The 24991-nt window shown below is 36.0% G+C and overlaps 1 protein-coding gene and 2 pseudogenes across 1 annotated transcript; all 3 read right to left on the reverse strand.

Annotated features, from left to right (window-relative positions):
• Positions 1-5979: 5979 nt before the first annotated feature.
• Positions 5980-7531, reverse strand: LOC143544003 (UDP-glycosyltransferase 43 pseudogene; annotated as a pseudogene).
• Positions 7532-14697: 7166 nt separating this feature from the next.
• LOC143544012 (uncharacterized) lies at positions 14698-16179 on the reverse strand. Its single transcript, XM_077036195.1, has 3 exons — positions 16065-16179; positions 15573-15753; positions 14698-15493 (listed from the first exon to the last, which is right to left on the reverse strand). The coding sequence occupies exons 1-3, from the start codon at positions 16177-16179 to the stop codon at positions 14698-14700; spliced, it is 1092 nt and encodes a 363-aa protein (XP_076892310.1).
• Positions 16180-21313: 5134 nt separating this feature from the next.
• LOC143544024 (UDP-glycosyltransferase 91D2 pseudogene) lies at positions 21314-23027 on the reverse strand (annotated as a pseudogene).
• Between the last annotated feature and the right edge of the window lie 1964 nt (positions 23028-24991).

Genomic DNA, 24991 nt, shown 5'->3' on the forward strand with positions numbered 1-24991 from the left:
TGCCATGGCCGGGACTCGAGCCCCCGCCAATGGGCGGCTCAAGAAGAAACACAGGCAGGTCTAACCAACTGGTCTAGATTGAATATTTGGTTAAGGATCAGAAATAATATCATATAAACAGTTAAGCCCTGCACCCATAACCCTAAGAACCCTAATTCCCAAAATCGATCAATTCGTTAATGTTTATTAAATTACGCATAGGGCTTCTGATATACGACTAATAACGATTGAGTTGCATACGTTGAGTACCTGCAATATCGATGACTTAATGATGAACGACTGATTGGTGCCACCGGCCACGAACGCGAACGAGATAGATACAACAGGCCGATTTGTATATGATTCAAGTTAGGGTTAATGATCGTTGGCTTCTGTAGGTGATGTGAACGAGTTTAATTGCATTATAACAGGCCCTAAGTGACGTATTCGTAATCCACATCAGACAGTATTGTTATATAAGTTATAACGTATCAAAGAGATCGTCTTTCTCCAATTAAGTTGTCGGCGATGTTGATTATGGCATGTTTAACGAAGTGGTTGATTCAATTACCAAGTTTAAGCCGATAATTGAGGTCCAAGCTACAAACTGGGTCAACGAGTTGCGAGTTCGGGTTAAAGGGTATCCGGGTTGGATTCAAAAGTTAAAGGATATAATAATAGATTCAGATTATTGCTAAATGGCCCTTGAAGTTTTTAGATGGAATCATTAGGGGTTAAAAGTTTAATTTAGGGTTAAAATTGTCATATATTGAAAGTTTTTAATATAAAATATGTAAATAATTAAGAATAATATTATAGCCATAAATTAATTCGATAAACGCGACAAAAATTTCCGAACATCGAAATGGGCCGGGTGCTATAAATTGCAAAAATCCGTGTTGTTACATAACTCATAGGCGTGATTGGTTTGATAATGATCAGAAAAACACATTTGAGTTGCTTGTTACTATACCCAATGGTTCTTCCATTTCATTAGAAGGAAGAGGGTCATGCATCCTACTCAACGAAATTCGAATCAAGAATGTTTTACACGTACCAACATTTACTTGCAATCTCTTATCTGTCAGTCGTTTAGCGAATAATTTGCAGTATGTTGTAACGTTTTTCCCTGAATTTTGTGTGATGCATGCCTTAAACTCGAGAAGGTTGATTGGGGTAGGTAAATGCAAGCAAGGACTTTATCAGATGAGCATAGTGGGAAGCACAAGAAAAGAAATGGCAACTGTTAGTGATTTATGGCATAAGCGTCTTTGTCATGCATGCTATGTATGGAAAATGTCTTTTGGATTTTGTTAAAAATGACTATTTGAAACAAATGATACGTTTTGTGATTCTTGCACTAGGGCCAAATTTACCAGATTACCTTTTCCAATAAGTTCAATAAAAACCCGAAGTTGTTTTGAGCTTTTACATTGTGATATTTGGGGAACGTATAGAACCCCTTCACTCATAGGTGCCAACTACTTCTTAACCATTGTTGATGATTTTAGTCGGTCTGTATGGGTGTTACTTTTATAACACAAGTCTGAAGCAAGTGATTGTTTAAAGGGTTTTTACATAATGATTAATACACAATTTAATAAGGTTGTCAAGAGAATTAGAAGTGACAATGGCGGTGAATTTACTTTGAACATAATGCTCAAATTTTACACCGAGCATGGTATTCTTCTAGAGACCACCTGCCCACATACCCTGCAACAAAACGAAGTGGTGGAGCGAAAACACCGCCATCTCCTCAAAACATCAAGGGCTATGAAATTTGCAGCTAAGTTGCCCATACGTTTTTGGGGAGAATGCATCATGACGATAACCTATATTATTAACCGGCTTCCTTCAAAAGTCATTGAAAATAAGACCCCTTATGAGATCGTTTATGGACAAAAACCGGATTATGAAAGTTTAAAGGTTTTTGGGTGCCTTGCGTATTAACGTAGCATTGAAACGAGGGGTGACAAGTTTGAGAAACGGGGGAGACCAAGAATATTTTTAGGTTATTCATGGGGTACCAAGGGTTATAAGATTTACGATTTAAAGAATGGCAAGATAGTTGTGCCTAGAGACGTGAAGTTTGTTGAAAACACATCTCCTCATGACCAAGACATTGGCCAAGAGAAAGATGAACCAGAAATTTTTGATTTTCCAACATGATATTATGATGATCAAAGTCCACATTAAAACACGAGCAATATACATGAAGAGAATGGCAAAAAACCATAGCCCAAACAATGACATGAAAAAGAATATGCATGAAGATGATGTTGTCATGCAAAATGATACGAACTGTGACAATTTGCCACAAAATGAAAGGTCAACTCAAGTTGAAGAACTCATGGCCCAAACAGAAAACATTGGGCAAACCAATGTGACCAACCCCGCCACCCAAACAGAACTAGAACTAGAGCTTGAAGAGCCCATAAGGGAAAAACGAACAAGAACTCATCCTGCTCGACTCAATGATTATGTTGTGAATCTCCCACCGTCTATTGACCAAACTTAACCCGAATCTAGTCACCAGTTCTCAAAGGTATACCCTATTGCCAATTTTATATCTTACGATAAGTTTTCTAATTCGCATAAAGTTTTTTTTTACATCCTTCAATTTAATGATGAGCTAAAGACTTTTAAGCAAGCAGTTCAGGATGAAAATTGGACATAGGCAATGAAGAAAGAAATCAAAGCACTTGAGACTAATGGTAAGTGGACCCTTGAGGATCTACCGGAGGGAAAACGAGCCATAGATTCAAAGTGTGTGTACAACTTGAAATACAAACCACACGGGGAGATAAAAAGATATAAAGTAAGGTTGGTGGCACATGGTTCTACTCAAATGTAAGGAATTGACTTCCATGACACCTTTGCCCCCGTGGCAAAACTTGTCACCGTTCGTACACTCTTGGAAGTTGCGGTAATGAAGAATTGTATAATTCATCAATTGGATGTCAATAATGCATTTTTGCATGTTGACTATTGGGCGAAGTAATTTACATGAAGATCACACAAAGTTTTGACAAATGAAAAGAAACAAAGGCTTGCAAGCTAAATAAGTCTCTTTATGGGCTGGAACAGGCATCCAGAAACTGGTATCAAAAGTTTACGTCGTCTTTGGTCGAGCTTGGCTTTGAATAATCTAAGTATGATCACTCACTTTTTATATTTAAAACAACAAGTATATTTGTGGCAGCTCTTATTTATGTAGATGATGTTATTTTAGCGGGTAACAACTCAAATAAAATTGAAGAAACAAAGAGTTTTTTTGATAGATTTCTCAACATCAAAAGACCTAGGTGTTCTGAAGTACTTTCTAGGAATCGAAGTAGCATGGACAAAAGATGGTATTCTCCTCGGTTAAAAGCATGTGATGGACATTTTGGAAGATAGTTGTATGTTGGGTTGTAAACCAAGTGTTTTTTCTATGGAACAGAACACCAAACTTAGTATGGACGATGACGAAGTGCGTGTTGATGGTTGAAAGTATAGACATTTAGTGGGTCGTCTTCTGTATTTACAAGCCACCAGACCTGAAATTAATTATTTTGTTAACGTTCTAAGTCAATTTGTTGCTGATCCTTGACATAATCATATGAAAGCGGCTACAAGAGTTCTAAGATACTTGAAGTCCACTCCGGGTCAAGGTATTTTACTTCCAAAAAGTAGTAGGGTGAATCTTATTGGGTATACTGATTTGGATTGGTTTGGTTGTCAAGATACAAGACGATCACGAACCGGTTATGTTTTATTTCTAGGAGGGGCTCCTATTTCTTGGAAATATAAAAGACAATAAGTTGTGTTTAGGTCTTTCGTTGAAGCTAAATATCGGGCAATAGCATCGACAGTCAGTGAAGTTTTATGGGTTCGATGACTCTTAAAACATTTAGATGTCTACAAGACCGGTCCGACACAATTATTTTGTTATAATGTAGCGGTCAAACATATACCAAATAATTCAGTTTTCGTGAGATGAAGCACGTCGAAATGGATTGCTATTTTGTTAGAGAACGTGTGGAGTCAAATGATATTAAGCCATTACACATTGATGCTAAGAGCATCCACAATGGGGTGTGAAGTTTGGACGATGTGGATGGCTTCAAACACGAGAGATATCAACTTTTCTTTTTGTGGGCTACAAGTTTGCTTCACAAAGTTTGTGACTACAAACTTCATCCAAACATCATAGGTGGCAAAAAGTGGGGAACACTCTCTCAACCACACACATATATATAACACTAGACGGGTGCCCGCGCGATGCAGCGGATGTTTGAACCTGTTAATCACGTACAAATATAAGTGTTTATGGTTCAGTTAAAACCTTGAAATCGTTTAAATCGGTCATTTGTTTGACTTTTTTTTCTTTTTCTTTTTTACTTTCGGTTTGTTGGTCGGTTTCAAAATTTTCAAAACGTATTGGTTCGCGGTTTATATCGGCAACCGGCCATATGAAACCAGAAAAGACTGTAAATTAACCTAATTTCAATATGATTCATTTTATAATCTTTGTTGGTATTATTTCACGTTCTAGATCTTCCATTAATATTTACCATTTATAGGGTTAAAATTATCATTTTTTATTTATGATTATCTCAAATATCATATTATATTGGTTTTTAGTTAAAATTGATGGTACATTAAAATTATTAATTATTTTAAACTAAATTTATTATTAAAGTTTAAACTGTGAAACCAAACTGGAACCAAGCCGTTAGTAACGATTCGGTTTCAACTTTCAATGGTTGAGTTTGGTTTTGGACGACAAAAAATCAGTATTAACGGTTGGACTCACAAGTTTAACTTAAAAACCATCAAAACCGACACTGAACACCCTTACGTAACATATTAATCTATTTAAAATGAAAAAAAATTACAACAATATTATATCCAAATTAAAGAGAATAAAATGCTCATTTTTATGGTGCAATTTGTTTATAAAAATATTAACGTATGAAAAGGTTATAGTCGTTTAAAAATCATGGGTGGGAAGTAAGTTTACAATTTAAATTAAAAACATAATATGATTAAAGATGAGGGACCAAACTTGTAACTTGAATGGATTGTGTTTAAAAGACATGTTTACCCTTACTAACACATGTACCTCATGCTTTATTTGTTGTAAATTACTTGAAAATGAGTGTCTTAATTTGCCCTTGTTTGGTGTATTATATATAGTATAGATGTATATATGTGTGTGTGTGTATATATATATATTATTTTAATATTATGTGATGGGTTTGTGGAGGTTTTTTGTTGTAATAAAGTGAGGTTTTTGAGAAAAGTTTGAAATATGATATGGTATTGATATAATGGTTTGTAGAGGTTTGCTGTTATAGATGCTCTAAGGAACAGATTGCTGATTTGCTCACGAAGGCTCTTGGTGCTAAACAGTTGAAGTTTCTATTCGATAAGTTAGGCATTTATGATCTTCATGCTCCAACTTGCAGGGGAGTATAGAATAAGATGATTTTGATTATATTTTCCTTATTTATCACGAGATGATTTTGATTATATTTTCCTTACTTATCACTATGCATTCGATATATACCTTTGGCTATTTTGTTTGACCGTTTATTACAAAATAAAAAAGATTTACCAAATTGTTAAAACCCTTTCAAACTCAGGCGAGTCAAACAAATTCAGGTGATTTGTCAAAACAAGCTCCTATTAGAACGGATTTTCTAATTAAATGAATTCAGGTTAAAATGAATCGTTTTTTTTAATATTAGTTTGGGATAGGTTAAAAGTTTTAAGCAGGTTGTAGTCAAAATAGAGGAGTTGAAAATGAGAGGATAGAAAAACGAAACAAAACAACTTCACCCACTATCTTTTTTTAAAGCACCTGACCACAAAATTCCTCATTGGTAGTTGAAATTGAACATGGATGTCTTTTTTGTGTTGAATTTTTGGGAGGTTTTTAAGTGAATTTGCATTGGTTTTCCTCGGTGACTACACCTTATGACCTAGCTAGTCTTGAGTATTTATACAAAGGGTATGCCTATTTTGCCTTATAAATATACAGTGTAAAAATACGATTACACGACGTGCGTTAGTAGGTATCAAATCATCGCGTTTATGTAATAACATAGACTATCAAACAAATCGAACCTAGTTTTTAAACTTCAGATACAAGAACATTAACCAAACTCTTCAAAGCTTGAAAAGACGATCCATTTTCCACCAAGGCCATTTTGCTCTTTTCACTCATTTCTTTAACCTTTTTTCTCAGTTCACCGTCACCACGGTCCATCAACACCCTCACACATCTCTCCACCTCATCCGCCAACACGAGATCACTACCCTTAATTTTGATCTCCACACCCAATCCAAGCTCTTTCACCATCTCAAATGCATTCATATGTTGCTCCGCATATAAAGGCCACGTGGCAACCGGTACACCGTAAAATATACTCTCCAATATCGAGTTCCACCAACAATGTGACACAAACCCACCAATGGCCTTGTGTGCCAGCACACTAACTTGAGATACCCACCCACACACAAACCCTTTATCAGCCATTCGATCAATAAACCCATCTGAAAACAAATCTTCTTCGAGGTTCTCATAGTCGTTAGGAAGCTCTAGACTCCTCTTCGGCGGTTCACGTAAAGACCACAAAAACCGGTAGCCAGCTCGCTCCAAACCTGTTGCTATTTCTCTCACCTGGTCCCTGTTCAAACTCCCCATACTCCCAAAACACAAAAACACAACTGAACAATCCGGCTGCTGGTTTAGCCACTGAATCTCCTTCTCATGCATGGAACGGTTAGAGTGCCACTTAGCCGGTCCAGCATGATCAATAACCGGTCCAACAGGATAAACCGGCGGCAAAAGTAAATGATTATATTTAGAACACAAAGAGTCAAGCGCGTAGGGTTCAAGCTCTTGGAACGTATTTACAACTATTCCCTTGGTCTCTTTATACCGAGCTGCGTGATTTACAAAACATGAGTATCCAAGTTCATTTTTGTTGATGCAGAATAATGGAAGCGCGGTTGATGGAACCGGGTTTATGAAACTGGGTATGATTAACTCGGTTGACTCAGTTTCTGAGTCAACTAACTCAGTTGTGAGGTGGAGTACAAAGCCAAGATAAGCAGCCGGAGATGCGAAGTAGATGTAACAAGGGATGGTTAGATCATTAGCCACATCAATCATTGAAGTGCAAAACATGTCAACAAAGAACCCGACAAGTGGAGCCTGCTGAGTTAAGGTTTTGAGAGTTTGTCGGACTATGTGTTTGTGGTTTTGTATGTATAATGAAGTGAACTCGATGCGTGCGTTGTATTGGTTTGGTTCGGGTGTGTCGGCCGCAGGGAGGTGGATGAAGCGGATGTTTTCGGTTGATGTGTGAGATTGGATGTAGTCGTGGACTAGTGGCCACTGAGGCATGGAGATGGTGAGTATTGTGACGGAGATACGGTGGAGATGGTGGTTGGTTAGGCGGGTTGCGAACTCTACTGCGGGAAGGAGGTTGCCCATGGCGGGTGAGGCGATTATTGCTACCTCTGCTCGTTTCATGCCTTGTGGAGTTTGAAGGTTCAAACAAAGAGTGATTTACTTGTTTATTTTAGATATGATTCTTCAATAACATGTTGATATACACAAAATTACATATACTGATTGATGTACATGTGACTTTTTTAAAGTATGGTATTAAAAAACTCTTTCATCATTAATCTAAGTATATTATAAAAATATTTTGTTTTAATTTATGTGTTGTTTTCATTTCAGCAATCCTTATAAATAATTAAACATGATTCGATAATGTAAATAAATACAAAACGATTAGTATTACAATTAAACAAGTGCCCAATTGCTATAAACTACGACAAAATACTAAGGCCAACATTAAGGTGACTATATTTTTAATCATTGTTATTGACTCATAAGGAAGCATCTCTAAAAGTTATTCTAATGCTATCAATAATGCCAATATTAATAATCTAAAGAAAAAGTAAAATAGAAGAGGAGGTTTTTGTAGTGTATGTACATCGTGGATCGGGAACGTAGGTATGAGATACCGCAGTGACTCAATTCATGATATACATATCACATAGACTTTTTGTATAATTTTATACTTACTTTACATAACTAGTTTTTTTTTTAAGTTACACATTATTAATTAACTTTATAACCTTACTTCTAAATTACATATTATTATCAAGGGACTTAAACCCTCAGTATTTGAAAAGACAAATTTTTATACTCATTATTAAATTTCACGCTAGTCCCTTCTTATATCACATTCACGCTCGAATGTGTTGGTGGTTACTAAACTTTAACCTATCAAACTCAATGACTTAGTAGGTTCAAGTGACAAGTCAAAACAAGTTTGTGTTAATATATGTTTTTTTGAATAATATTAGTTTGGGTCAAAGACTCAAAGCTATTCGTTTTTTTTTTCTTAAAAATAGTTGACGTTAACATAGATTGTAGTCAAAATAGAGTTGAGTTGTAATGAATTGTTACGGAAAAAAAATTCAAAATAGGTTTCCACACTGCTTTTTTATGATGGTTGTGGAGGCTGCTACGACGTGTACAGTGGTGGCGACGACTACAAGATGGTGTCAAGGTGGCGACCATGCGACGTTGACGGTGATATGTTGCTAACCCATTGGTCAATGAGTTTTATAATTGTAACACCCGGAGATCACATGTTGTCATGTCGTAGTCTTGCTCCCAATTGAACCCACTTAACTGTGAAGTTATTTTCTCATTTATAGTCAATGGGCAAAAGACACGTAGGTTATATTTAAGGTTTGGTAGCACTTACAAACCCAACATCTCTCATGTTATGACAAATGTGGGATTTGTCTAAAATGTTAGAATAAAAATAAAAAAAAAATGTTTGAACATTTGATTGTATCAGTTCGGTTTACACAGAGAGATTCCTAGTTCCAAATTTTTGGTTGGATCATTTATATTGATCACCAAATTGACAAAATTACACTTGTTTTGTTAGTATGAAGTTGAAGTGATGCAGGATATCTCAATATCTGAATTCAGATTTTTAATATCTTTTATTATTTGTTTGAAATTTAAGTTTTTCTAATATTTATCTTTGTTGTTTAGTAAGATATAGTCGTTTAGTATAAATAGGTTTAAATGTTATTTTGTTTTTGATTCTTTATTATTGGAAACCTATGGTTCAATTTATCGCCTTTGATTAATCATAAAATGTCTTGATCAATTAATCGATTCTAAAATTGCATCAATTAGTGGATTTACCGTGGTTGAAAATGTTAGGAATAAACTATTTTCTGATGGTATATCATGTGAAAGTCCGGTTGGTGATGGTGGTCAAATCATTTTACCGACTAATATAGAAATCCAATCGGAAAATATGGCAAGTCTTCATTAGGGATGGGCAAATTCGGGACTGGTACTGGTACCGTACCGGTGCCGGTACCGAAATCGGTACCAATTTGGTACCGTCGGTACCGAATCGGTACCAACGTGTTGAGTTTCAGTACCGGTACCGGTATCGGTACGGTACGGGACCGGTATTTCTCGAAATTTCCCGAAATTTTACCTTAAATCCCTGTACCGGTACCGAACCGAATATTTCGGTACCGGTACCATGAACCCGCGATTTTCGGAACCAGGACCGGTCGGTACCGGTACGGTCCCGATCTCATCTCTAGTCTTCATCATTTAAATTTTATACCGGATGAAAATGTATTTTCTTTGGTAGGAGGTTCGACTAAAACTCCTTGGGACACTCAAAAAGGAAAATATTTGCCGGTTGAAAAAACAATCGTAGTTGCTTGCGTTAAGGATGTAGGTGATAATACACGTGGAACTCATGGATTTTGTTACGGTGGTTTGAACTATGCATATCAAGTCAATATGGGGAATAGGGATTTATTTCATAAGTTTGTTAATAGTCACATAAAAGTAGTAGTAGGTGCTCATGTTACAAAAGAATGCGACGAAGTCTACTTTTTACAACATGGTTATCGTGTAGGAGCTGGACTCTTTAAGTGGGTCAAACTAATAGAGGACAAGCAGTGACGGAACTTGAATATTTACACAGAGAGGGCCGAAATATTAGATTAATTATAAGTTCAAACGCATAATAAATAAACAATTTTTTCATTAAACTCACCGATATACATCATAATCAAACTAACGAAATGATAATATGATTAATTAAATAGATAGTCAATAATACATATTAAACTGACCGATAAAATCTTTATTTTTATACTAAAATAGTTTTGAGGAAAACATATCTCTATAAAAAAATAATGTATACATATAATCGTTTACCATATTTATAGAAGGACGACATACATTTTTTTCATAATAAAGTAAAGCAAAAAACATTATTAATACATTTTTTTTCATTAACACATTCATTTTCATTATCATTATGTTAGAACTTTGGTTTTTACAGTGTTACATCATTTCATATTAAAATATATTAAAAGTAACTCTTAGTTAGTAAAATATATTATAAGTACAGTATAGTTGGATGTAAAGTAATTTACAAGTCATAAATGTATCTTTTCCTTATCTTCTTCACACTTTATATTTCTTCCATAGAATTCCCATATATTACAGTCATCGGCCGGAAGCATCATCCAACTTAAATCCTTTGTTTTTCAAAGCTGTATAACTTTCTTCTGAACCCAAAATCAGGAGGCGCCACAACCCCTCCCCGCCCCTACAATGTTCCTCCCTTGGGGACAAGCAACGGTTTAATGCTCCATTTGGTCCTGGTGGGCTGGTGGTATAAATTCAAAACCAAGCGAGAAATTTCGTGAATAAAAATAATTGAGAAGTGGGTTGATGTTCTGTTTGACCCCGGAGGCAAAACTCGATGATGAGTTTTTCTTGAAGGTGGTGAGTATAATGTAGGGGTGTTCATCGAATCGAATAACGAATTTTCAAGTTAATCGAATCGAATAATTCGAATAATTTATTTTTTTTGGTATTTGTATTCGTTTAAAAGTTGGATTATTCGATTCGTATTATATCCCATATTCGAAATTCGATTCTATTCGTATTTGAAACTCGAATTCGAATCAAATTCTAATAAATTCGAATGGATTCAAGTTCACCTATGTCAAAAACTTTAAAAACCATAATCATGGATCAATGTAAAACACATAAATATAAGTTTAAAGTAGCTACAATATCAGATAATAATAAGTTTAAAATTAAGTATTGGCAAAATTAAGAAATATCAGTATGGGTTATTGGGATTAATTATTATGTTTTGGACATTTATTATTTACGGATTTGACCAAAATTAATAAATTAAATATATATTAATATACTATATAATTTGAATTTGAATTTGAATTTCGAATCGAATCGAATAAAAAATCATGAATTCGTATTCGATTGCTATAGTCGAATACGAACCGAATCGAATTCAAATCTTCAAATTAGAATTCGAATCGAGTCGAATTTCGAATGTTTCGAATTCGAATCAAATTTTGAACACCCCTTATATAATATATGATATCTCCTTGTTTGAATTCGGATTTTTAATATCTTTTATTATTTGTTTAAAATTCAAGTTTCATAATATTTATTTTTCTTGTTTAGTAAGATAGTTATTTAGCATAAATAGGGTTAAATGCTATTTAATTTTTTAGTTTTTGATAAAGTTTAATATATAAGAACTTTGTTCTTGAACCTATGGTTCAGTTTATCGCCTTTGATTAATCATAAAGTGTTTTGAGTCATTGATCGTTTCTAAAACTATATCATAAAACACTATTGTGCACGCCTGTAAACATCTATTAATTGCCGATGTTCCATCTCTTTCTGTAACGATTCAACGCACCACGAACCCCGAGTTAGACATTTTTCATCTAAGAGCAGAAAAAAGGTCAAAGATCATTATTTTTATTTATCATAAATACTTAGCAAAATAGGTGGGTTGACGGGTAATAAAGAGTTTGGGTCAAAATGAGTTCCTTTCAAATACCTGCTTGCTACGGCCAGAATGAGAATGAGGTTTAAGAAAGATAAGCTTAAATCAAAATGGGTAGTTTTAAAATCATTGATTAATACAAAAAATGTGAGTTTATAAACTATATTATTAATATAATAATAAATATTAATTAAGTCAAAAATTCATGTAGCAATAAATAATATATGAAACCAGAGGGGCTTCCCCAATGGCCAGGAACATGATGGATGACCAGGGTGTCCCGGGTTCGAATCTTGATTCCGACCGGATTTTTCCAGAGCATTAAAACCTGTCGTGCCTCGGGCGGGGTGAGCAAACTGGGTTTTACCGGGAACGCCAAGCCAAACTTGGATGCCAGCGTGGATCCCGATCATGTCAACATAGCTGGCCCGAGTGGGGTGGTGGGACACGACTTGGTCGCGTAGTGCTAGCTTAACTGTGAAAGTCACCGTTCAAAAAATAATAATAATATATGAAAATAAAGGTAAAACCAATAGAGTCAAACTTACTGTTTAATTAGTAAACCAAATGCTTCTTGATGGAATTTTCTTTTAACGATCAACAAGAAATTTTTATTCAACACCAAACCACGAAATATCAAGAAGCTAACTGACCCAAAATAAAAAGGCACCACCAAATCCATCATAACAAAACATCAAAAACCAAAGATTATATTTACACATTAACATCAAAAGAACACCATATTTCCCATGTTAATGCCAACATGTTCGATCTCAATCGCACCCACAAGTAACCTAATGCTTTAATATTTCCCATCACATTACTCAATTGATTTGGTTATCGGTTGAACACCACACCATTCTGAGCCATCCAAATACACCACATTGTAATAAGACAAATAGCATGAAAACATTTTGCTTTCTTCTTGGGAAGCCTTGTATATTTATACATCTTCAAGATATCTCGGATACTAAAAGCGAAAAAGGCCGTGACCTTGCACCACTGTGAGATTACTTGCCACGTTGCTTGTGCGAAAGAACACGACACAAAAATATGCTCCGTCAATTCCTCAATTTCCCCACAAATCGGCCGGACAAACGATCGATGGTACCGCCACATTACGTTTAGCTAACGAGACGAGGGTCAGTAATCTCTCATTTCAGCCCTCCAAGCAAGGATACAAACTTTTCTAGGAACCAATTATTCCACCCCTAGTCTCTAATAGCCCCTATCTCCTTGTTCATAACCTTCTTTAAACTTCTAAAAGAAAACTCATTTGACTCATCCAATAACCAAACCTACTGGTCCTTACCCACCCCAAGTCTAACATTTTGGCAAATTAACAGTAGGTTTCTCAACTCCATGATTTCCTCACTAGAGGATGGCTCTCTAGACCACTCCCAGGTTCCACAGATCTCATCACCAAACATAGTCAACTTGTCCGAAACTAGACAATTTTTAGACACCTCAAGCTGGAACATTAAAGGAAACTGAGTGAACAACGGTTCATTACCATTCCAAGTCTCAAGCCAGAACATCGTGTTCCATCCGTTCCGAACCTAGCAATTAAACGTTGTCCCAAGGTTGACGCCTAAACCTTCGAATTTGGCTTGAACACCAGATATTTGTTTCCAAGGGCCCGTAAACAACATTCTCCCCGGTAGGGGTAACCGCAACCCAATGTTGCACGGGAACGGGAAACGGGCACGGGTGCGGGAAACGACAAAACTCAAAACATCAAGAAACGGGTATGGCAAGGGTACGACAATAAATACACATAAAAAATAAATATATATTATAGATAATGTACAACAAAGCCCAAAATATATTCATACGTTGATGTAAACTTCAAAATTCATACATCTTCGATGATAATCATTCATAAGTCTTTCAAAATTCATACATCTTCTAAAGCAAAGGTAATCAAATATTATCAATCAAACCGTTTTCAAGATCCGGCTCATCTAGTGAAAGATCCGCAAACTGTAAAAAGCCTACATCTTTCATCGAGTCAAAGGTATCTCCACCAATATATCCCACATCTTCAAGTCATCATTGGGAGCCCTAGATAAAAGTCGAAGATTATTGTGTACGTAAACCAAGTCCTTAGCCTGACTAGTAGTCAATCTGTTACTCCTAAGAGAGTGAATAAATGCGTAGGTGCTCCAATTACGCTCAGCACATGAAGAGGAACTAGGTTGTCCTAGTAATTTAAAAGCCAAAGTCTGGAGAAGAGGAGTTCCTGCACTAAAGTTAGCCCACCAACTCTTGGGTTCCATCTCATCCATCTTCTTAATACATGTTAAATCTTGAAAAGGACCATCCTTCATTGAAAACAAAGCATACTCTTCCAAGACTCTACTATGCCCATCTTTATTTGGAAACAATCTTTTAAAACATTTATGTCTTTCTACTAAAATTTCTCCATCCGTATGTGGAGCAACTCTTTCAGAATCCCCAAGCAACCAAGAATCACTATAATATCTACAACATTCACAAGTAAAAATTTAAATTCATAATAGAAATCAAACATGTAGTATTAAATCACATACCTTGGATTTAAGCAGTGAGCTAAACAATGAAGAGGAGTGTTATTCTTCGACCATCGAGCCACTAAAATTCTATGGACAACATCATAAAAGATACTACAAGCAGATAGTGGACATCTTTCTTTCTTATAGATCTCGGCCTTCACCTTCTCGATCATTGAATCCCACATTTCATAAACCAAGTGTAAACATGGTTTGTCTGTGTCACAAACTCTTATCATATCATATATAGGTCCTGTAAAACTCAGAATATATGACACCTTATCCCATCACTCATCATCCAAAACCTTCTCCTTAACAAAGCTTGCTTTCACCGTGCCATCTTCTCTATAAGTAGGCCACTCTTCACTTATGACCATTTCTTGAAGAGGTCTTTTGAGAAGTTTTAATCTTTTGAGCATCACAATAATAGAGGCAAAGCGAGTATCAGCAATCGAAAGCAATTTAAGAGGTGTAAACTTGCTGAAAATAGAGAGTCTCATGCCATGGTTCATAATGAATTTTTTTATCGCAATAGCATCTAAGTGAATATCGTTTATCCAGTGGCACTCATCATATGTTGTTTCATTGGTTTCCGCATTTTTTGGTGAACAAAAAATCTTTAACGCAAGGTTCAGTGTATGAACAGCATACAATGTCCAATAGATGTGAGGAAACTCACTCATGATAAGCTCTCCGGCCGCCTTACAAACTGATGCATTGTCAGTAATGACTTGCATAACGTTTTCATGACCAATCTCATTTATAACTTCTTTCATCAGATTTGAAATAAAAAACTTATCTTTGTACTCCCCAAAACAATTCACCTCTTTTATAAATAAGGGACCATTACCTGAAGTAGCCATGAAATTAATTAGCGGCTTTCTAGTAGGATCAGACCAACCATCACTGACAATAGATACACCTTTTTCTTTCCATGATAACCTGATTGGTTCCAATAACTTGTGCGCATTCTCCTTTTCTTTTTGTAACAAGGTGGTTCTAAGCTTATTATAGCTAGGAGGTATATAGCCTTCAATTTTATTGGTAGCTGCAAACTCAAAGGCCCTTTGAAAATGTGGATTCCTTGCAAGATTGAAAGGTAAACCACCGGTATAGAACATCCTTGCTATTTATTGATCTAATTGGTCCCTTATTTCCACACCAGATGCTCTTTATAGGATTTGAAATAGTTTTTCTTTTCTTTAAACCGAGATTAGCTTCACAAGGCAACCCAACTTCTTTCGCCTTTGATGCGTCTTTCTTCTCTTCATAAGCATCTTCTAGCTTTCTCATTTTAGTTTTGTCACTCACTGTTGTTTTCTTACATGCAGAATTCCCAACACCTAAAGCAATGATAAACACAGAGTTCGTTTTTAGTAACAGATGGCAAAACAAATAAAGCATCTGGATAGAGTGCTTGATAGCATCATGTGCCAACCGCCAAGGCTGGAAGTTCATCAAGACTAACAAACACAATATAGTATTTTTTTCTAGTATTTTTCTTAGTAACAGAAACAAAAATCTGTAAAATACAATATAAATTACAATATGATCAATTGATCATTACCTTTGATCCCAAGTAGATGTGTTTTAACCCTTGAATATGAGCCTTGTCGATTGTCGCCACAAAATTTACACGTGAACTTCCAAGTACCTCCTGTACCTTGCTTTGCGTTTTTGGTTACAAACTCCCACAATGGCGGTTCATCAGTTGATGCCGCTGGTGTTGATGAAGATTTTTGACCTTGTGTTTCTTGAGAACTAGCCATAATCGTGATAGATGATTGTGATTGAAACTGAATAGGGTATTAGGATTGAATATGAATCATGATAGATGATTGTTGATGAAGATCTGTGACTGAATCTGAATAGGGTATTAGGGTTGGGATATATGATAATATGAATCGACTCTTTTCTGGATTACGTAAATAACTCCTTAAATTACAAGAATTGCCCCTTTAAATTGCGGAAACCTTTAAAAAACGTCCCCAAATTCTGGAAATGTATGGAAACACCCTTTGACTTATGGAAACGGTCAACGAACGTCCCCAAATCTTAGAAAACGTCGAAGAAACGTTTCATAGCCGTCCCCGTGGGCGTTTCCGTCCCCGGCGAGTTTCCGGGACGGGGTACGGCGGGTTAGATCCGTTTCCGTGCATCAGAGCCACAACCTAGATGTATGATGGAAAGCCCAAACTACCTTTCTCCAAATTCCGTGTTTTTCTATTTTGAACCTCCACCGCCACTTAGCTAACATAGCCAAGTTTGCCTCCCGTAACGAACTGAAACCCAAACCACCAAACTCAATCGGTGCAATAACATTTACCCATGCCACCCAATTTATTTTATTATTATCATCCGGTCCTCCAAAAAAAACTATAAAGCTAACTCTGTTTTATTTTTCATATATAAATTTTACTGCATGAATTATTAACTTAATTACATTTATTATTAATAATAATATATTTATAATTACCCTAATTTAGATTAGTTAAAACAACGCGCCGAGCAGGTTGATGAAACCCAGGCGATGATAAACCCAAACGTCATTGATCCTGGGCGTTAAGGTGGTAAATCATTGTGAATTCGGTCTGCTTTAGTTAAGTACTAAAGTGTGTTATGCTTCTGAAATTAAAAACCAAAAATAATAGAAAAAAATATAAAATTTGAGGTGGACCAAGGTGGTGTCGGTAGGAAAACTCGGACGTTGGGAAGACATGAGCATTATCGATCTCAGACGGCGAGTCTACGAAAATTCGCTCGATTTTTGTCACATTCCTTATGTTACTGGAACTAAAACAAAAAAAATGGCATTCAGTGGTTTTTCGTTAGTTCATTACAGTATTGGAATTAAAACAAAATTCGGCAAATCAACGTGAACTCAGTCGGTTTCCGTCACGTTATTTACGATATCGGAATTAAAAAAAATTGGCATTCATTCAATTTTCGTTACGGTACCAAAAGTACCAAATAAAAAACAAAATGTTATGGACCAATATGGCACCGCCAAGTGGTCCATTGGGGGCTTAGCGGCACTAAAGGGCAGCTGGTAAAACTGTAGCATTGAATTCCGGGTGTTGATAGAACCCAAGTACTACAACGAATTTAGACATTATCGGTTACGATTGTTACGGGATAGAAACCGCTGGCAAAACCTGAACGTTAAAACCCCAAAAATAAAATTCGACAAAGTAACATAAAAAATATTCCATGTTTATTTGGTTGGTAACACAGGGCTGTGGACTGTGGTAAAACCCAAACGGTATCGATCCCGGGCATTGAGGCGGTAACCCGACACGAGTTAGGTTGGTTTCAGTTACTTTCATTACAGTAGCACCATAACAGAGCTAAAACGGAAAAATATACAAAAAAATGAGGTGGAATAAAGGGGTGGCGTCGGTTGGTAAAATCGGCGTTGAGGTTGTAAGTCTACGCGAATTTGATCAGTTTCGTTATATTCGACACATTATTGGAACTAAAACAAACAAAACCAAATTTGAAGGATTAATACGGTGCCGCCAAGTGGCCCAATCAACACTTAGCGGCACCAAAGTTTGTAATTGTTATATATAATAATAATATTCAAAACAATCTGAATCCATCTTTGTTAAAAACCTATTCTAACCCAACCCATTGACTAGAAGCAAAAAGACACTTTTTGAAAACAACTAATTTTGAAGCGAATTCGTTTCGACCCGCCACAAATCCAGGTGGACCGTTTTGCCGGGCATAACACAAACTAAGAATTTCAGTTAAAACCAAAATGGTCTACACAACTAAATCAAACTGTTTTGGCTAGTCTCATTGACCCAACAAACCCAACCAGTTTAGTTTTCTGTTAATCAAAACCGTAGTGAGCGGTTCAGCTAAAACTTCTAGTAAAAACCAGTCAAACTAGACCGTAAACACCCCTACAACAACTTATTGGGTAAAGACATACAAATATTCTTGTAACTCCTGCAAAAGGCAAGTGCAGACTATTAAGTTAAAACAAAACAATAATCACTAAGCTAAACAAACAACAAAGAAACCATATAGATTAGAAGTAGAAAATCAAACTTGGATTGCAACGAATATTAAGATTATTTTTCCCGCAAGTCAAACTATGACTTAAGTCTCTCTTTAACTTCCTTCCTTATCGTTTTAAGTTTTGTGTTTCGTTTTTAAAAATTGTAAGTTTTGTTTGAGAAAATTTATATGCATTTTTATAGAAAACAATATATACATTTAATGTTTAAACTCAATTTCATGGCAAATTTGATCTAGTGGCAAATGGTATGACTTTCAACCAAAAGGTTGTGGATCCTACTTTCATTTAAGACATCTTTAAGCCTATTTTTATAAAAAAAAGTTTTTACACAACTCAAATCATAAACAAGTAAACCCACTTAAAAATTAAATTGTTTAAACCCAACAAAATACTCATTTTTACTTAAGGTCCAAAATATATTTCGCCCTCGCTCAAAATATTTTGACAATTTTCGAAGACAACCCTGGACTAGCACACCCCGAGTCTCTCTCCGTCAAAATGGTTGTCACATCCTTCAAATCTGTCATGGACCCCCAAAGATGCTCCCGTTGGAGATTCTCTTAAAACTTTTCCTATAGTGGCTCCGGTATGAAGGCATAAATAAGGGGAAAATTTCCTAAATGGACCATTTGAAGAGAGAGAAAATTAAAATATCTCATTAATCTTCAATATTTTTAAAATTGACCAAAAGATTTGGACTGGGGTGACAAGATTTAAAAAGATTTGAATCTCGTCTGCTCCGTTCAAATTTAAAGTGAATCTTGTATTTCCCATCCAAATTTTAAATAATTTCGTCTTTTCAGTCCAAATTTTAAGAAAATAAAATGTTTGCCCTCTTCTCTAACATTTTTTTTCTCTCTCCTTCAACCCCCCTCTTCTTTTGTTTTCATCATCATCATCATCATCATCATCTTCTTCTTCTTCTTCTTCTTCATCATCATCTATGGCGAGTTGTGATTTTTGACGAGTCCGAGGAGAAAGATTTCAATGAAAACAGAGTGGCTTCATCGTCAATTTCGTCATCTTCATCTCTACTACAGAAATCATAGTAATAATTATCGGTCACCGCTGAGAAATCCTGGAACTTGACCGTTTTCCGTTGACGGGTTTTCTTTTTCTTGTCGGTGATGAAAAAGAAGAAGATGATGAAGAAAAAAAGAAGAGAAAGGTTGAATGAGAGAGAAAAAAGTGTTAGAGAATATGACAAAATGTTTTTCTCAAAATTTGGACTTGGAAGACGAAATTATTTAAAATTTGAACGGGAAATACGTGATTCACTTTAAATTTGTACCAAGTAGACAAAATTCAAATCTTTTTGAATATCGTCGCTCCGGTCCAAATTTCTTGGTCTATTTTGAGAATATTATTATTAGTGGTTCAATTTTCTCTCTTTTCAAATGGTCTATTTTCCCAAAAAAATAATTGTTTGGGAATTGAGAAGGTTGTCATTCAAGAATTCGGTCAAACTTTCTAACATCCATATGAGTCTCCAATCAAGGGAGTTCCCTTAGCCCCCCTATTTTTCTTTATCAATTGTGTAAATTTACTCGTTTTAGTTCGAAAATTTGAGTATGACCTCCAGTTTATGATTTTTTTAATATGTACTGAGTCTGGTTTCTGACATTTTCTTTCAAGCTTCGTCATTGTCCCTAATGAAAGACAATATTCGTTTAGACAAATTCACTTTTAAATAAGATTATATGAATTTGATAATAGTTTATATAATTACCATGGTATGCTATGTTGCATAAGTCGCTAGGCTCGACAAAGACGATCGAATTGAGAGTTGTGAGTACTTAGCCTAGGCGGTGAGTACTCGAAAATGATAAGTTATGATAAATTAATTTTTAGAAAATTATGTATATGTCAAATATCGTAAGTTACCAATATCTAAAAAAAATACATGAATGTCAACATAAATAAAAAATAGTGCATATTTAAATACTAATATATTTAAAGATTGGTATTCTTTTTTTTTTTAATAGGGTAATAGTTTAAGTCTCCTTCCATGGTATCTCCGTGAAAAAACAACGAGAATCCAAGAACCAGTTAAAACAACGAAATATGTGAAAAAAGGGAAAATCAAACCTCACCGAGTTTAACCGGCAAGATCCAAACCAAAGTCGAAGAAAATCGTCTCTGTACTCTACCGAGTAGCGAGTACTCACCGAGTTTTCAGCTGACTTGACCGACTTTTTCAACACTAATTAACTGTATATCTTATAGTAACCTGAGTACCCGACCCAAAAGGAAAGGAAAGTTTCCCAGACATCTTATGACCGAAACATATTTCACCAGGAAAAAAAATTTACGAATCCATCACAATAGTATTGGTGAATTTGATATGAGAGTGGATTGCTTTTCAGCATGGAATTCTTGAGTTGAAGAACCACCAACTAGAATGAAATTGCGAAAGAAAAACCAGATTTAGCATATAATATGAATTCGATATCCGAATGGCTTCGGTTCCAAAATTAACAATTCGAGTTCGGGCGCTACCTCCATTTGAGCATTCAAAAACCAAATCCAAAATTCTTTGTGTAACTTTGTTTTTGTTTTTGGGATTCCCGTTCAAATAATTAACACGATTTATTCTCATCAAATGACGGAATTGTATACTCTTAGGTTAACAAAATTCTTTGTGTAACTTTGTTAATATTTTTATAATTTTAGTTCTATAATACTTTATAAATAATACAAACTTTTAAATGTATTATTCTATAACAAGCATTAGTAGCTGTCTAATTATGTGAATGGTAAAAGATCTAACAGATGACATGAAGATGAGCATTTTATTGACAAACAAAAATAACATGAGTCTACAAACAGTAACACAGTGATTCAACATTCCAAACTTGTTATTATGAGACCAGCAAAACATGAAAACAAAATACTTGTTATTCCAAACATGCAACATTTGATCATGCAACAACACGCCCCTACTTTTCCAAATAGTCTACGAAATCGTCTGTATACTTTTCTTGCAGTTTAGTGTCTCCGAATATTCGACTCAGCTCCATCGCATTTCCCTTGTAGATCTTCCCCTCATCATCAACTATGACTAACCTCGGCGATCTGGCAACCGAGTCCTTGGTGAAGAAGCCGTCTTCCTCATTTCTTGGTATCTCGATTCCCACCTGTTTGTTAGCTGGCACTCGAGAATTCAGGGCTTGCTCCCACGAAATCGGTAGCAGTATTAGAGGGTGACCGAACATTAACCCTTCCACAATTGAACTCCAACCGCTGTGTGTCAAGAAACCACCCACCGACTCATGGCTCAGTATTTGTATCTGGGGCACCCAACTCATCCACACACATCCACGGTCACGAGTTCGTTCCAAGAACCCGTCTGGCAACTCAATCGAGTCTGCGTTAGTAGAACCCGCGGGTTTTCTAAGAGCCCAAAAGAATGGCAATCCATAGAGCTCAAGACCCAAAGCTAACTCAACCAGATGGCTTCTGGTCACCATGAACTCACTTACTAATGCCACATACACCACTCGACCTTTTGGTTGATCATCGAGCCACTTCTTGATTGCCACCCACGTTTCATCTTTCTCGTCACCGACGTTAGAGGGTGTTTTGGGTGGCATTAACCCAACGGGAACTATGGGTAGTTGATGCAGCCTCTCCAAAAGGGTAAGCCATTGGGGTTCAAATTCATAGCAATATCTCATAAACATACACTCGGATCCCTTCAAAACCATCCCCATTCGATATGCATCTGAAACCTCTAAATCATCAGCGTTATAATGGCGCACCATCGAATCAGCCTCATGCTTCCGGTAGCATAAGTTGCTAGGAAAGGGAACCCACTTCGGTGGTGTCAAGAAATCCTCAGCTTTTATTCGACCATCGGAACTATTTATCAAGTCGTCTGGTGACGGTCCCAAAAAAGCAATGAACCAAGCGGTGAAAATCGAGAAGTAGGCACGCGAAATTCCAAGGCCAGCCGCGATGGACGGCAACCAGTAGGGAGCAAAGTCATAAATAATCCAGTCAGGAGACTCTTTCTCAAGAAACCGAGTGACCTCTTGCTGAAGACCATCAAAAGCTCTCTTGAGGTAATGAACATCATCGGTGCAGACGTCCATGGTGGACTCTGCATTCTCGGGTAGTTCTTGAACATGCGGAAGTTTGAGTTTAACAAGATTTATGAGCGGTGACAAATGAGAAGGAAGTGTAGGGAGACGTTGTATGTTTCTAGTTGCGGAAAGAAAAGAGACTTTGTGACCTTTTCGGGCTATAAATTTGGATAGTTCAAGGAACGGGAGGATATGACCGAAAGCAAGCCAAGGGAACACCGCTACATGAAGCTGTTTACCGCCGTCCAAGGAGTCGGAGGTAGCCATTGATGTAATCAGTAAGGCGGTTGAGTCTGCTTAGTTTCTCTTTGGAATTATACAGTGAGATCTTGAATTCCCATTTGTTATTATTATTCAACCAGAAAAGAAAATTTGCATCGATTCAGTTTACGTGTATCATGGAGGGGACCAGGATTAATGTGGTATCCTGCCGAAATATTTCCAGCTCTCATGTGTTTTTAGAGACTTTTTAGGCTTATAGCAACTATCAAAAAAATTTCTAATTGTTGATACTTGGTCGTTTTCTTTTGTCACGTCTCTTGAAAATTTTAGGGTATACCATTAAGACCATTGCCGTGAATTCTAACATATATATTTCTCGATATGTTAGGTATACCATTAAGAGTTAAGACCCTGAATTCTAAGTGCTATTCAATAGAGGGTTATATTATCTACCTCTTCTAATAAAAGAGATTATATTTTATATATAACATGGCTAAATGAGATTGATCCTTCTCAAAATCCCACCCATCGTTCTTTTCGTATGACACGTAGTTCAAATCCCGTTTTGTATCCAAATCTGTCTTATTGGGTCATATATAACCTTCAAAAATATTCCAATGCTATGGGGTTTTGTTTGAGAGGGCATCACTGGAGGTAAGGTTCGCATACATCTCACCATTCCAAACTGTACTGATAACATTTTTGTCATTGATGGATCTCCATTGTATGATTGATTGATTTGGGTGGAGAAACTAACAGACTGGACATGAAGAAGTTGTGAGGCTTGAAGAAGTAGGTGGTTCATTTAAGCAATGCCTATATCAAAAAGTAGTTTACATTTCATACTCGAAGAGTAAGAAGTGAAAACAAGGCTTTCAAGTCACCACATAAGCATTTAGCTCCTAAAATAGTACATGTAAACTTATTTTATATAACCACATTTTAAAATTGAAAAATTAGGTTTTTAATTATGAAATATGAAAAAACAGCTCCCTGGATTCTTATTTGGCTTTGGTCCTCGAAAATGATTGAGCCGCCCTGGATTTAAATTTGGGGCTTTTTTCAATTTAAACGAGTTGAGCTTACCTTGGCTATTTACAAACCGAGCCAATTTCTAGCAAGCTAGACCTTTTCAAACAACCCTAATTGTGAAGTACTTGAGATTGGACATTTTTCACTCCGATAACATTTATTTTCACGTGTCAATTGTCAGTTATTCGTATTTTGAAACTAAAAACGGGTTTGAGTTGAAACATATTTATTTGCATTACTGGTCAATACGAGTTGGGTCGCTTTGGGCTGACCTATAAACACTATTTTGTCAACTATTCGTTTTATAAGAGATAATTGGTTTGAGTTGAAAGGAGCCCTTTTAGGTTACTGGTCAACACAAGCTGGTCATTTTGTGTTGACTTTAATCACTATTTTGTCTTGCCAGTCAACTCGAGCTGGTTCGTTTTGTGTTGACTTATAATCACTATTTTGTCAGCCATACGCTTTTATAAGAGAAAGCGTGTTTGACTGTTTGAGTTCAAACGGGCCTTTTATGTTGCTGGTGAGTCAAGCGAGCCTCTTATAGAATATAACAAGCCAGCTCGGCAAAGTACAAAAAACTGAAGGAACCAGATATCTAACCGCAACCTCAACATGAATGAAACTAGCTCAGTTCGACAGATGATGAAAAAATTCAAATAAGATAACTGTATGATGGTTAAATGACCCAATCAGACTTCGCATTTAATATAAGGGGGATATGGGACATTTGTTATGGTAATAGTGACCATCCATCTCACCAATAATAATGGTAGATGTTTAATAGCTTACATGGTTTCATATATTGGAACACTCTTGGTGAGGATCTGTTAGTTATTCTCCTTCTCTGTTAACCTTGTACATAAATTGCAATTTGTTATACTTACTAATTTAGTATCATATACGTTGGTTAACTGTGGTTTACAAAATCGTGGGATGGTTCATTTTGTCAGTTATGGAAATAAGAATAACCATAACCGACCTGCTAATATCGGTTAAAAAAAAGTGAAAACTGGCCCATGGTTTTTAGCTTGGTTCGGTTAGATTGGTAGATTAATTTGGTTAATTCGGTTATGTGTTGGTCAACTCGGTTTTATGCACACCCCTAAAATTAATTTGGGTCGGTTTGGTTGACTTATTCATCATCATTATTTTATCTATATTGATTTTCTACAAATAATAATTATAGGGTTAATTATGATGTTATGGTTA

This window comes from Bidens hawaiensis, unplaced genomic scaffold, assembly GCF_021521415.1.
Source record: "Bidens hawaiensis isolate Kalapana, Puna unplaced genomic scaffold, B.hawaiensis_p1.1 tig00013425_1, whole genome shotgun sequence".
Taxonomy (NCBI): domain Eukaryota; kingdom Viridiplantae; phylum Streptophyta; class Magnoliopsida; order Asterales; family Asteraceae; genus Bidens; species Bidens hawaiensis.

Coding starts and splice junctions, on each gene's coding strand:
- LOC143544012 (XM_077036195.1), bottom strand. CDS start 16,179: ATGGCTAGTTCTCAAGAAACACAAGGTCAAAAATCTTCATCAACACCA. Junction 15,754..16,064: donor CGCAAAGCAAGGTACAGGAG/GTACTTGGAAGT, acceptor TCATTGCTTTAG/GTGTTGGGAATTCTGCATGT. Junction 15,494..15,572: donor AATCCTATAAAGAGCATCTG/GTGTGGAAATAA, acceptor CAATCTTGCAAG/GAATCCACATTTTCAAAGGG.